The 12,007-nt window shown below is 46.9% G+C and overlaps 7 protein-coding genes across 7 annotated transcripts; 4 read left to right on the top strand and 3 right to left on the bottom strand.

Annotated features, from left to right (window-relative positions):
- Window positions 1-796: 796 nt before the first annotated feature.
- Window positions 797-1,793, bottom strand: N7509_004486 (uncharacterized protein; the record flags this gene model as incomplete). The annotated part of the gene is made up of 2 exons (XM_056629123.1): window positions 797-984; window positions 1,040-1,793. 2 exons carry the CDS (start codon window positions 1,791-1,793, stop codon window positions 797-799), a joined length of 942 nt encoding a protein of 313 aa, XP_056491857.1.
- A 274-nt stretch (window positions 1,794-2,067) lies between these two features.
- Window positions 2,068-2,403, bottom strand: N7509_004485 (uncharacterized protein; the record flags this gene model as incomplete). Its single annotated transcript, XM_056629122.1, has 1 exon — window positions 2,068-2,403. One exon carries the CDS (start codon window positions 2,401-2,403, stop codon window positions 2,068-2,070), a length of 336 nt encoding a protein of 111 aa, XP_056491856.1.
- Window positions 2,404-3,969: 1,566 nt separating this feature from the next.
- Window positions 3,970-4,485, bottom strand: N7509_004484 (uncharacterized protein; the record flags this gene model as incomplete). Its single annotated transcript, XM_056629121.1, has 1 exon — window positions 3,970-4,485. The coding sequence occupies one exon, from the start codon at window positions 4,483-4,485 to the stop codon at window positions 3,970-3,972; it is 516 nt and encodes a 171-aa protein (XP_056491855.1).
- Window positions 4,486-4,965: 480 nt separating this feature from the next.
- On the top strand, window positions 4,966-5,452 carry N7509_004483 (uncharacterized protein; the record flags this gene model as incomplete). Its single annotated transcript, XM_056629120.1, has 2 exons — window positions 4,966-5,053; window positions 5,106-5,452. The coding sequence occupies 2 exons, from the start codon at window positions 4,966-4,968 to the stop codon at window positions 5,450-5,452; spliced, it is 435 nt and encodes a 144-aa protein (XP_056491854.1).
- Window positions 5,453-7,576: 2,124 nt separating this feature from the next.
- N7509_004482 (Amino acid/polyamine transporter I) lies at window positions 7,577-9,844 on the top strand (the record flags this gene model as incomplete). Its single annotated transcript, XM_056629119.1, has 13 exons — window positions 7,577-7,665; window positions 7,718-7,751; window positions 7,812-7,881; window positions 7,941-8,182; window positions 8,238-8,352; window positions 8,416-8,494; window positions 8,567-8,688; window positions 8,749-8,950; window positions 9,006-9,083; window positions 9,168-9,296; window positions 9,354-9,501; window positions 9,569-9,647; window positions 9,732-9,844. The coding sequence occupies 13 exons, from the start codon at window positions 7,577-7,579 to the stop codon at window positions 9,842-9,844; spliced, it is 1,500 nt and encodes a 499-aa protein (XP_056491853.1).
- A 241-nt stretch (window positions 9,845-10,085) lies between these two features.
- N7509_004481 (uncharacterized protein) lies at window positions 10,086-10,658 on the top strand (the record flags this gene model as incomplete). The annotated part of the gene is made up of 3 exons (XM_056629118.1): window positions 10,086-10,141; window positions 10,205-10,286; window positions 10,431-10,658. 3 exons carry the CDS (start codon window positions 10,086-10,088, stop codon window positions 10,656-10,658), a joined length of 366 nt encoding a protein of 121 aa, XP_056491852.1.
- A 541-nt stretch (window positions 10,659-11,199) lies between these two features.
- N7509_004480 (2-deoxyribose-5-phosphate aldolase) lies at window positions 11,200-12,004 on the top strand (the record flags this gene model as incomplete). Its single annotated transcript, XM_056629117.1, has 2 exons — window positions 11,200-11,827; window positions 11,877-12,004. 2 exons carry the CDS (start codon window positions 11,200-11,202, stop codon window positions 12,002-12,004), a joined length of 756 nt encoding a protein of 251 aa, XP_056491851.1.
- Window positions 12,005-12,007: the final 3 nt, after the last annotated feature.

Raw genomic sequence — 12,007 nt, 5'->3', positions numbered from 1 at the left:
GACAAAGCTCCTTGGAACTTTTCCACCCCTCATACTAGCTGCATGATTGAAAGAGATATTTTGATGTATCGGATTTGAGGTTGCGTTTGCAGGGGAATTACCTGGAAATGGAAGCACCGAGTTTTCATGTGAATTTGAATTTGACTTTGACCACAAACTTGACATCGATGACAAATGTGTATATCTTCATCCACTCTTAAATCTTGTCTCTGATGGCAGACAGGCATCGGACAATTCTTTATCGAGGCGGCAAATATCTTAGCACTCAGCCTCCATCTCTCGGATTGAATAAGAGCTCCCTTTTAGGTGCAACGTACAATTACTCTCATATGTTGGAACTAGACCCGATGGTGTATCCTTGTTACTGGGTCGTATATCGTAGCTCTAAATAGTAGGCAATGCACATGCTACAAGGTGTTTGACTGCACAGACGAGAAATACCAGGCAACATGCTGGTATTTTTAACCGAACTGATAACCACGCGCTACCTTCATACTATAGCATTCTTTCCCTTCTTCAATAACTACTACCCTGCACCTCCGTCAGCATTTTTGTACATCATCCTCATCGGAAATACTAATAACGTTGGTACTTTGAAAGGGTATTATGATCCAGTCCAGTAACACTTCGTAAATGGTTTTTCCGTCCTCATCTACCCTTTGTGAGCCTTCTATGTGATCTCCTTACGCACTTAACCTTTCATCATTGGCTACTGCAAGTCTCATTTTGATACTGCGGGAAAGCGAACACAAATGTAGGCCTGATTATGATAGTATGATATTCTCTAAAGTTTGGTTCAAAATGTAGTTTCCTGGTCTACTTCATCACGGATCCCTTCCATGTTAACCTTGGATTTGTGCTCGGTAAGATCCGATGACTTCAAACCTGATGATTCAATATCCGCATATTGATTAGATTTCTCTTCATTGTTGTCAACGTGATCGGACTCAGGCATGCGTGCTTGCGAATAAGACTGGGTGCCAACTACCAAAACAGTCAGGAATCTCTGCTTGAACATCACGCACAGAGTAAGACTCACATAAAAATATATAGGCATATTTGCTAACCACGGGGAACCATATGGTCATCGCGACGATCTGGCCAAAGCCCCAATTTGAGAAGTCGATCACTTTGATGTGCACAAACTCCGCAAAACACAAACATTCTAAAAAGACAGCTGCGACGAAGAGCGACTCAACACAGAATGTAAGCAGGCTAGGGAACCTCTTAATCCATGCCGCCCAAACGGACGCGGCCAATTTTTCACCTTCGAACAAGGAATTGTCAAGGCCTAGATGAAAGAAGGACCTCTGACAAATTCCTTTGTTATCTACTATCTTGGCGAGATATGGCCGCAGCCACAATATAACATCCAGTCCGAATACAATCAGACAATAAGGATTGAGCACTTGCCAGAAAAAGACAACTGGGACCCTTAGATAATAGGCCTCACTGTGGTCTGCACAGTAAATCAATGGCGGCGCATACCCACCACAGCTCTGTGGCCATCCGTTATAGTCAAAGGCACTAAGTTGATCAACGGTTGGTGCCTTATGTGTCCAGTACAACGTAAATTCAGAAACGATGACGGTGGCAACAGACAAGAAAAGAATCCATGGCTCTGTCAGATGCATCTTATGGAGACTCCACATACCCATTACGATTGGTAGTACGCCAGCGCTAGAGACCATCCCCGCAATGCCGTTACTTGCGCGTAAGGAGGGCATTGTATTGGACTCAAAGATGGCAGTTGAGCTCTTAGCGAGCAGAATAGCGGCTTGTGAGGCGATCATGAAGAAGCATTGGGCTTCTTGGAATTCGACAAGGATTACCCTTGCGATGCGGTCATGCTGGGTGAAGTAGTGGCACAGTCTGAGGATGATACGCCTTCGGGTTTGGTCTTTGGCAGGTGATGTTTTTGGGGGCTGTTTTCTTCTACTCCACATGGAAGTGAGGAGGGGGAATAGGCGAAATGACCGGAGGAGTATCCAAAAATAGGAGATGAGTCCTAGTTGCATCAAGTAAGAGACAAAGACCTATTTGTATGTATTTAATATGGATGCTCTCTCAGTGGGTAGGGTTGAAATGACCTACGCCAGGCCCTCCAATGTCTGTATTGACCCCTTTGCTGACCCCAGCGCAGGTAGCGTTGTTCCAGAAATACTGGTTGCTTGTCGTCGTGCTAACAACAAATGGAAGAGCTGTAGGTCCGTGCCAATTCTCACAGCCACCTAGATCAGGATATCGATTCTTGCAGTAATCGGTCAGGCATCTTTCCACAATCTTGGTGAAGTTCGAGGTTCCTGCTTCTCCAGTTGCGGTGTAGCAGTTACCCAGATTGTTGAAGGACTGAAAAACATATTTCGGATCATCACACAGCAAAAGAGTGCGGTTGGCAGCCATCACAACTCAACCGTGGACCTTATTTGTTGATTAGCCTGCTGAAGATAAACATGCCCAGTAGGCCACAGGAATCTCTTTTCGACATAGAAATAGGAGGTGAGTTACTTTTAAATTTAAAGGGCCATCTGACTCAATCTGCTCCGTGCGGCTATCCCTTTTCTCGTTTCCAGGGCTGAAAGTCGTCCGTGAACTTAGCCTGTGCCGTGCCGCTCGCGCACAATGATGCTTGCTCTAATTGGATTGTTGCAAACTCCGCCCCTAAACAACCGAAACCTTACTCGAATACGGGCTGTAAAATCGGTGGGGCAGCAGTGGGGCAACTGAGTGTAGGATTCATGCAGTCAGCACTAGATTAGGTATAGAGCGGTGGGTAGGACTATCATTTACATATCGCATCGTTAGTTAGTTATGAACTGACTGATTTGTGCCAGTGACTCGGAAAAAGCTAAGAACCACGTACTTGGGAGGTGGTGGATGACTGCGAATGACTATATAGCATCTAAGAGGGAGCGCCGAAACAAGGAACTTGGAGGCGGGGCTGATGCCTGAGACTGCACATCTCAACAATTTGTAATATATTAATTCCTCGTGGTACTTTACGCTTTTACTGCCGCTCACTTCCCTTTCGGACGATGAAAGCACTTATTGTCGTTGGAACTCTATCTATGGGGGTGGCTATGACATATGATTCAATGCTAACGAAATGATTCAATTATAGCAAGAATTGAAAGCCAAGTCGCTCTTTGATTGTGGCACAAATCGAACTCGCTGCATTCCTCTGCCACATCAATGAAACAGGGGATATCAAGATGGTCCTTAATGATCCGTAAACCATAATTGCATCGGCCCATCCGAGATTAAATTTGTCACTGGATATGTGATCGACATCCTGTGACATGCCCTGGGTGCATAGGATATTCGTAGCTGTGGTGCGAAAGTTTTCAATGCAGCGTTCTTGAATTGCGGCAGAATGAATCTGTTGATGGTGTGAGCAGTCTTCTTGGTAGGCACGACGTAAAAAGGCCAAAATGCTCGCCAAAAGATGCATTCGGAAATTCCCTTGATATGCATGAACCCCAATCGACAATATTGATGGCTGTGTACATGAAAAGCTGCAATTCCTTTCCAGCTGATCTAGCTGATCCAATATGTACAAGTAAGTGACTGGCATCAATTCCGAGTTCCCGATCAACGCATTTTGAATCTGATGAAGAAGGCGAGTGCAGTGGTAGGCAAAGGTAGATGCTTGAATAAGCGTATGCTCAGATGGCTTCACATCTTGGCAGAGTTGGTGGATCCAGCTCAGTACTTCTATAGGGGACTCTCGGCCGGCGACCAGTGCTTTAGCTTGCTAGTGTTGTCAGAGAATCTGACAGTAAACGTGGGGCTTAAGATGTCGTACAGTGCAATGACATACGAACCAGACAAGATTCCGACCATCCGGTCTATAGAATTGCTCCGTGCCCCGGAGGTCAATCAACGTTGCCATGCCACGGCAGTGGCGGTCTCCCTCCTCTGATCCAGCAATGGATGTGAGGTGACGATTCGATAGAAACTGAAGGTCAATCAGTTCTTCCCTTCTGTGGTACCCAGGCAAAAATTAATTCTTACCTCATATACTACAAACATCCAAACAGCTAGTAAGGTGCTGTCATTCTTATATTGAACAGGATCATCTAGAGCTAGATTGACTGTCCGTAGTGCGGTCCCATACGCACGAGCTCTGTTGGCTATTGCAGCTGCTGTCCCTCTTGTACCAGCTAAATACGCAGATGCAATAGCATCGCAGAGTGCATAGACTGGGGAACCCTCTTGTGAGTTGGATATGATGCGTGGAATGGTAGCGAACATGCCACCGTCTATGGCTGTATCCACAAGTTTGACCGAGAATTTGTCTAGGACCAAAGGGATCACATGGTCGCTCCAGACTTCCGAAGGCTCGTATATTATCTGGACAGAAGGGATGCCCCTGTCTTTATCCGGCTGCACTTTGGGTGTTGGTGGGTTGTAGTAGCGTACTTTCCAACGACGATGCCTCGTGCTTGGTTGAAACGACGAAGTGCTGGCTATGCGGAACCGCATGCTAATATGGTCTCGATAGCCTGAACAAGGTATCCCTGCTCGAAGACATTGACCACACGACGGACGTGCAAGATCACACTGTTACTCGGTTTATCAGTAGGTACGATGTATCCACGTATTGCGATACGCCTTACCTTGCAGCGTCGCTGTCGACAAGAATAGCAATTTTGGCTATATTGACCGGTGTTTGGCATTTGAGTTGTTTATGGTTCTTCTTAATGAATCGTCGCCATGTGCCAGTTGTGTGTTGAAGCTGTGGTCTCTAGAGAGCCTTGGGGGAAGGGTGGGGGGGGGGCCAAATGATGCATCGTGTCAGCAAAGTTCAGCTTGTCCCCTTTAGGAAATCGATTCGGCCAGCCAATAGCAGGTGCAGTGACAGTCATCTGTATATCGCTCGCTCATGAGTATAAATAATCCCATTACTACAGGACTTTGCTGATTTCGGAATATGTTTTCGCAATCGTGAATAGATCCGCCTCGATGTCACCCCTGCCAGTCATTACGTGTGGAAGCACCAACCCGCAAGTATTCAACGCTGTCAAGCCTCTTTACTTGCCAGAGTACGAAAGTAAGGGTGAACATACAGGCAGTCTTTGCTTTAATGCTAATATTCTTCCTAGTTATACATAATGTCACCAGCAGCACTTCCGGGGCAGTCGAAATACCACTTTTGCTGGAAGGGCTTACCCCTCCCATTGCCGAGGACCCCAATCGAGGGACGACGAATTATTGCAACCCACCCGTAGCTGTCTTTGCGGGAGCTCTGTACAGTGATACGGAAATTGATGAAATGCGCCAGGCTTGTGGAAAACTCAGTTCTGTGCCTTGGTTAAAGATGGATATGAGTGTGCCTAGACCGCCACTAGGACCAGGGTATCCCGAGCATGTCGTACAGAGAATCAAAGCATGCATGAAGAAGATAGAAGCTATGGGAATGCTAGAACAAGATGGTGTGTGGCTTTATTGAGCCAGGGAGAAGAGGGGTCCTATAACGATAGTAGTATGATCCTCAGATAGGTGACTCATTAATGGACACTTGCCCAGGTAGGCTGCATCATGTTGATAGAACCTTTTTGGTAAATTCAAATGAGTGATTGTGGTATAGCCTGAGGCTCCATGGTTTACCTAGTATCATTCGCACACGGGTTTCCAAGATTAAATCCATCATCATCCGTATAAACCGCCCGCGGCCGGAATTAAGGATCCGAGTCAGCCCAACTATCAAAGCTCCGCGGGAAAGCCTCCAAAACAGGTCGTGCATTCCCAGCTTAGGCGGAGCTGCAAAGCTACCTTAGATAATTTCTCTCTCCATACCTGTTAGCTTGGTTAATAGTAGTTCCTCGCTCCCGTCCATCATCTCATAGGTTACCTTGGCGTCGACAAATAGCTAACTGTTCACTCGTCGGCGAAAGTCGTTCTATGCCTATATCCGCTTATGAAATATCTTCATCGAGATGCCCAGGTGCATGGCCAGGTTCCATGTGCCATAGTGAGCCATGGCTTAGGAACAGTCTCAAATGCCTTCCAACCTTCAATGGAAATATACGAAAGCCGCTTCACAATCGTCAGGTTCGACTGGCCAGGGCTAGAAAAAAGCAAAAGTAAGTTGATCAAGCATAAAGCCCAGCATCCGTTGACCATTCCGTCTCAACTTGCTGTTCTCAAAGATATTCTGGATCTCCTGAACATTAAATCGGCAGTTTCGATAGGGCATATATAGCCTTAGTGGAATAATCAGTGTGCACCTAGCTTCGGAGGCCCCTGAGCGCATCCGAGGTTTAGTGATCATTGGCTCTGGCCAATCCAAGGCGCAGGGCTTCGACTCGCGAGCAGCCACTTTAGTCGGGCCATTCGGACACGATCGGTTGGAAGGGAGGGGAGATAAATTCCTTTCTAGAGGGCATGCTTTTGCTGAAAGTCCCTTCTAAGGGGTCGGACCTTGCCAGAGCTTTCCTTAGTCAGGTCACTACTGGGTCAACCGACCCCGAAGTAGATGTTCAAACATGCAAGCTTCAAGTTGCGAGGCACTATCTGATGTGACTCATTTCGATCCTGTTTATTGCAAATATGTCCAGCTCAAATTGCATTATTTCCTTTCGCCAAGATTTCGTCTCGCCCCCGCGTGTAGCGCTTGATCTCAGGACAGAGATCTCTAAAAGTGGTAGTCCACCAGAGCTTGTCTCGTTAAACACTGGGCATATTCTGGCTCTGGAGGACGTCTCTGGCGTCCCTCAAGCTAATCATCGCTTCCTCTCAATTGGCCTTCTTCTCTAATAGTAATGCCGGGAATCTACACTACCGTAGACAGACGTCGAGAATATTATTAAGCAGTGCTGCATGTATATTCCTAAATTTTCAAACATCCAAAAAACTACTTGTATAATATGAATCAAGTCAAATTGTTTCACTCCATATTTTCAGGTAGCTCTAAAATGTACAAAATTTATTCTCATTACGTCAGCTATGAGGTTCCCTTTAGTTGTTGCTAGATGCAGAATGTCCATGCGAGCATTAGCGGTTGGGGTTTGTTGCGAGCCAATTGCCATTCCATGAACTCGAAATCCTGTTCTCCGCGCTATTTTGATCTCCAATGGTCATCATATGAGTTACGCCATTGGTCAATTCCAATTATAGTGGACTGCGGACATTAGTCCGTTGAGGTGAGATGCGTACTCCACAACTCTTTTACCCCACGGGGAATTAACTAAGTCAACACGTTCAATTAAACCCCTTAAGTACGACTATCAACTGGATGTCGGAAGAGAGAATGATATTTGGGGAATTATCCAGCTTTCATGACCGATTTCACTGTTCAATTCACTCGACTCGCATTTTGAAAAATTATTCGTGGCAACAACTTGGCCGCTCTTAAGTCCATCGGTGGGTACTGGTTGATGAATTTGAAGTCATATTCTAATGCATTACACAAAGTGACCAGATCAGAACGCTCTCTCATTGTTCTCTGCAATTCTAATATTCTCCTTTCTTTTTTTCCCTCTTTTTTGGCCTCTTCTTTTTCCCTTTTCATTTCCCTGTCTGTTCACCCTCTTCTGCTACATATGTTTCAACCTGAACAGAGCAAAGGAAGATAATGTCAAACCATACAAAACCATATCATGGTGACTGCTATCTAGATCAAATAGATCACAGGCGGGAGCTTAAGCAGCAGTTTTCCTTTCTGTACATTCCTCCTCAATCCCTATGAGTAATACCCTATGACTGACCGGACCAGATCAATGTTAGGCTTGGCTTTTGCCATCCTGAATGTCAGCCGCACCAAAACATAGCAATCAAAAATACCATGTCCCTCAACTAACAGCAAGCAGTCATGGACCGCATTATCAACAAGTCTATCCATCAGTTTACCCTCGGGTGGAAGTTCCTGTGTTGTCTGGGGTAAGCAGCATTTCTCAAGTCCAACACAATAATGATATACTCACAATATGGAATCCCAGGGCTCATCACATCCGGAACCTGCAGCTTATGTATGGCTACCTCGCTTGCGGAGTTTCTTTCTGCATATCCAACCGCGGGAGGACAATATCACTGGGTTGCACTGATATCCTGGGATAGCTGGATGCCAATCATATCATGGATAACCGGCTGGGTGAACTGTTCTGGCTGGGTGGCCCTAGCAGCTACTGGTGGCGTCCTTGGGAGCCAACTGATCCTCGGCATTGTTTCCTTGGTCAATCCAGTGAGTTTCGAAGCTGTCTTTTTTTTGGTCTATTTCAACTCAAAATTCGGATTAGGCATACCAGTCTCAGACCTGGCATCAGTTTCTGATATATCTTGGGTACGCTTTTGCTGCTTTTACCATGAACGCCACTGGTAACAGCCTATTGCCCCACTTGACCAGAGCTGCGTGTAAGAAATGTGTTCCTCCCAGCTAATTATGTCCACCCGGTGCTGATCCTAGTAATATGTTAGTTATCTGGTCTTTGAGCGGCTTTGCCATCATTTGTGTTGTGGTGCTGTCTTGCTCAGCCCCAAACTACAACTCGGCAGAGTGAGTGGCATTTCCCGGTCTCATTTTCTGGCTAGAGCACCACACTAATATATTCACCAACTTCAACTGCAGGTTTGTTTTTCGCGGTTTTGTCAATCAGACCGGGTGGCCCGATGGGGTTGCCTGGTTACTGGGACTTTTACAAGGGGGTCTCGGCGTCACCGGCTTTGATGCAGTAGCTCATATGATCGAAGGTGACCCTCTCCGGTTGGAGATTGGCATTAATTCGTTTTCACTGTTCTGACACCTCACAGAAATTCCGAATCCATCAGAAACAGGGCCACAAATTATGATCGCTTGCGTCGGAATTGGGACAATAACAGGGTCCCTCTTTCTTGTTGTACTTCTCTTTGTGGCTGGTAATATCTCGGAAATCATTGATTCTGCTGCAACGCCACTGCTGGCAATATTAAGTCGTGCCACCGGAAATACCCCGGGGGCCATTTGTCTCTTGATGTGAGAGACTTCAGAATGTATTTTGCATATTATCGTCTTACTAACACGATGCAAGGTTCCCCATTATTTGTGTTCTTTTTGCGGCAACAGCCATCATGACGACAAGTAGTCGCATGATATATGCGTTTGCTAGGTGAGTGAATCCGCGGAACTTCACTACCTATTAGTATCTACCTGATTTCAAGGTTGCGAGCATTGATTGACGCATTCTTCACAGAGATGGTGGACTTCCCGCCTCATTCTTTTTCTCTCGGATTCACCCGAAGCTCCAAGTCCCTCTCAATGCGCTTTATCTCAACTTGGTTCTCGTTATCATCTTCGGGTTCATTCTACTAGGATCAACCAGGTATGTACATCCCTGTCAGTTTGTTTGTGAATGCAAATCATTTATATTCCTTGTTAGTGCTTTCAATGCCATCATATCAGCCTCGGTCGTGCTACTGGATCTCTCATATGGGATCCCCATTGCAGTCCACTGTCTTCGAGGACGCAATATGCTTCCCGAGAGAACTTTTATGCTTCCCAATCTTCTTGGTTGGGCTTTGAATATCGTATGTTTCAATTTTATTCATTTATTTTACTTCTTGCCAGTGCTCAAAACTAAATACGTTCTGGCAGGTTTCGCTATTATACATCAGCTTAACGACGGTACTTTTTCTCTTTCCACCCGGGTTACCTGTTACCGGCAGCAATATGAGTGAGTCACGACCTTTTATCTCTATATACTATATATACTATTTAAACCTTTCCCCTTTCGTACTGACTATGATTATAATCATAGACTATTGCGTTGTGGCATTCGGTATCATCTTGAGTATCTCGACCATCCAGTGGTTTGTGGATGGTCGAAAGAACTACTCAGGGCCTCGAGTGGAAGTGATTGCGAGGAGCTAGGAATATTTAGAGCTGATTAGAGAGTAGTCGTACTCGTAGTATAGATAGATTTCCAATTCTATTAGTATAGTCCGAGTCTATAAATTTCAAGTTTTATAGTTGGCCCCGGCCGCCGCTTTCCCAATGCGGTCCGGCCTGCTCAGGTCAGCCGCCCCCAACTTCAACTCCAACTTCAACTTCACTTCAACCTCCACTTCCACTTCCACTTCAACACATCATCTCTCTCACAGCCCTCATCAAAATGTCTACCCCCAAGCCGCGAGCAACTTACTTTTCGAATGGACAGGCCCTCGAACGGTGAACCAATCCTCCTCCGTCTTTTTCTTTGATCTCCTGCTAACGTGTTCTTGTTCTCCACAGCCCTCCGTTCACCGTCCGCGTCTCCCGTTTCTTCAACGATGCCTACAGCTTCATTGGCTTGTATACCGTGAGCCTCTTCTCGGTGAGTGAAGCTGCTTCCTTGCGCGTCCGATTTCATCCTTATGCGATCGGCCCTCTCCCTCTAGCGTCGCGTAGTGCGCGTTTGTCTTATCGCATCCTTGGTCGCCGATCACCAATCGCTGATCGCTAATACTCAATCTCGCAGCTCGACCCATACGGCGCCGCCCAAAACTCCCAGTTTAACATTCACCGACCAAGCACTAACTCCGGTCTACGTGGTCGGGGGCCCAGCTCTTACTTCGGTGGTGGAGGTGGTGGAGGCGGGGGTGACTCTGGTCCTGGTTACGATTATGGTTCCGGCTGTGGTGGTGGTGCTCGGCGCATTGGGCGGGTGGACGATGTACGAGGACCAGAATGTGGCAGCTGTCGTTAAGACATCTGATCATCTCCAGCATGAAAAGGCACTGCCATGTGCTCATGTCAACTCCATATTACGATACCCGAATTGTACTTTGTTTGCTTCGAGGAAGTGGAAGGGGGGTACGAGTTATACTCGTACCTTCAAATGCGGCTTTTTCTCTCTCTTTATATTCTCCTTGATACCACTACTACCATCCCACTATCAACTATCACATCACTGCTAGGGTACTCTCCATCCTAAGGTCCACTCTCGTTCCGTGCCACTCCCATCCCATGGATCAACCTTCCACCGGTTACCATATACAGTATACCAGTATATCGTACTACCCTGGTATACTCATTTCTGGTTCATTTCGATCTCCTAGACCATGACTATTACTCCGATTCTGTCATGATGAGCTAGCATAAATCTCACGTGATGGCCCCCTCTTTCCCCTCTCTGCGGTTACAATTGGCATTGGCATTATCATTGGCAACCCAAGGAACTTCTGATTCTCACTTGAGCATCTCAGGGACCATCGGCATCTTCGATATTGCTCCGCGGAGATACCATCATGTCGTCCGTTCCCTCCACCGACGCCGAGTGGGCGGCATTGATCTCCAACGTGCGCGAGAAGGTCCCCGAGAGATGTTTATCCCAGCCAGCTATTCCATTACAAGTCCATCGCATGATCGATCACACCCTTCTTAAAAAGCCCATCGAACCTGATCAGATCGATACTCTATGCCAGGAAGCCATCGACCATGACTTCGCCACGGTCTGCGTGTGGCCCGAATACGTCAACCGCGCCGCAACCTATCTCCGCAACGCCCCCAATACTGGCATCGCTTGCGTCGTGAGCTTCCCAGAAGGCACTAATGATACCGCCGACAAGGTACAAGAGGCCAAAGAGGCCATTTCACAGGGAGCGACCGAGCTGGACATGGTCATCAATTGGCCCATGCTGAAGAACGGCGGGTATACTTCGGTCTTTGACGACATTTTGGCAGTACGCAGGGCAGCCCCTTCGCCGACCATCATCAAGTGTATCTTGGAAGCCTCTCAGCTTACGAAAGATGAGCTGATCGCCGGAACCATCATCTGTTGCATCGCCGAGGTGGAGTTTGTGAAGACCAGCACAGGATTCAAAGGGGGCGCCGATGTGAACCAAGTCAATGTCATGCGACTCACTGCAAAGGCCTGTGGGAACAACGATATCAATATTAAGGCTAGTGGGGGGGATTCGCACAGCAGTGGACTGCATGCGCATGATCAAATCCGGCGCCACGCGTATTGGCACCAGTGCAGGTGTTCAGATCGCGAAGGCTTTGGACGAGGGCGAAATTCTTGAGCAAGGAGCAAGTCACTCCGTCACCTAGAAG

The sequence above is a fragment of the Penicillium cosmopolitanum genome (genome assembly GCF_028827165.1).
Source record: "Penicillium cosmopolitanum strain IBT 29677 chromosome Unknown utg000005l:1.0-4006212.0:1.0-4009387.0, whole genome shotgun sequence".
Classification (NCBI taxonomy): Eukaryota; Fungi; Ascomycota; class Eurotiomycetes; order Eurotiales; family Aspergillaceae; genus Penicillium; species Penicillium cosmopolitanum.
This window is presented reverse-complemented; position numbering and strand designations above follow the sequence as displayed.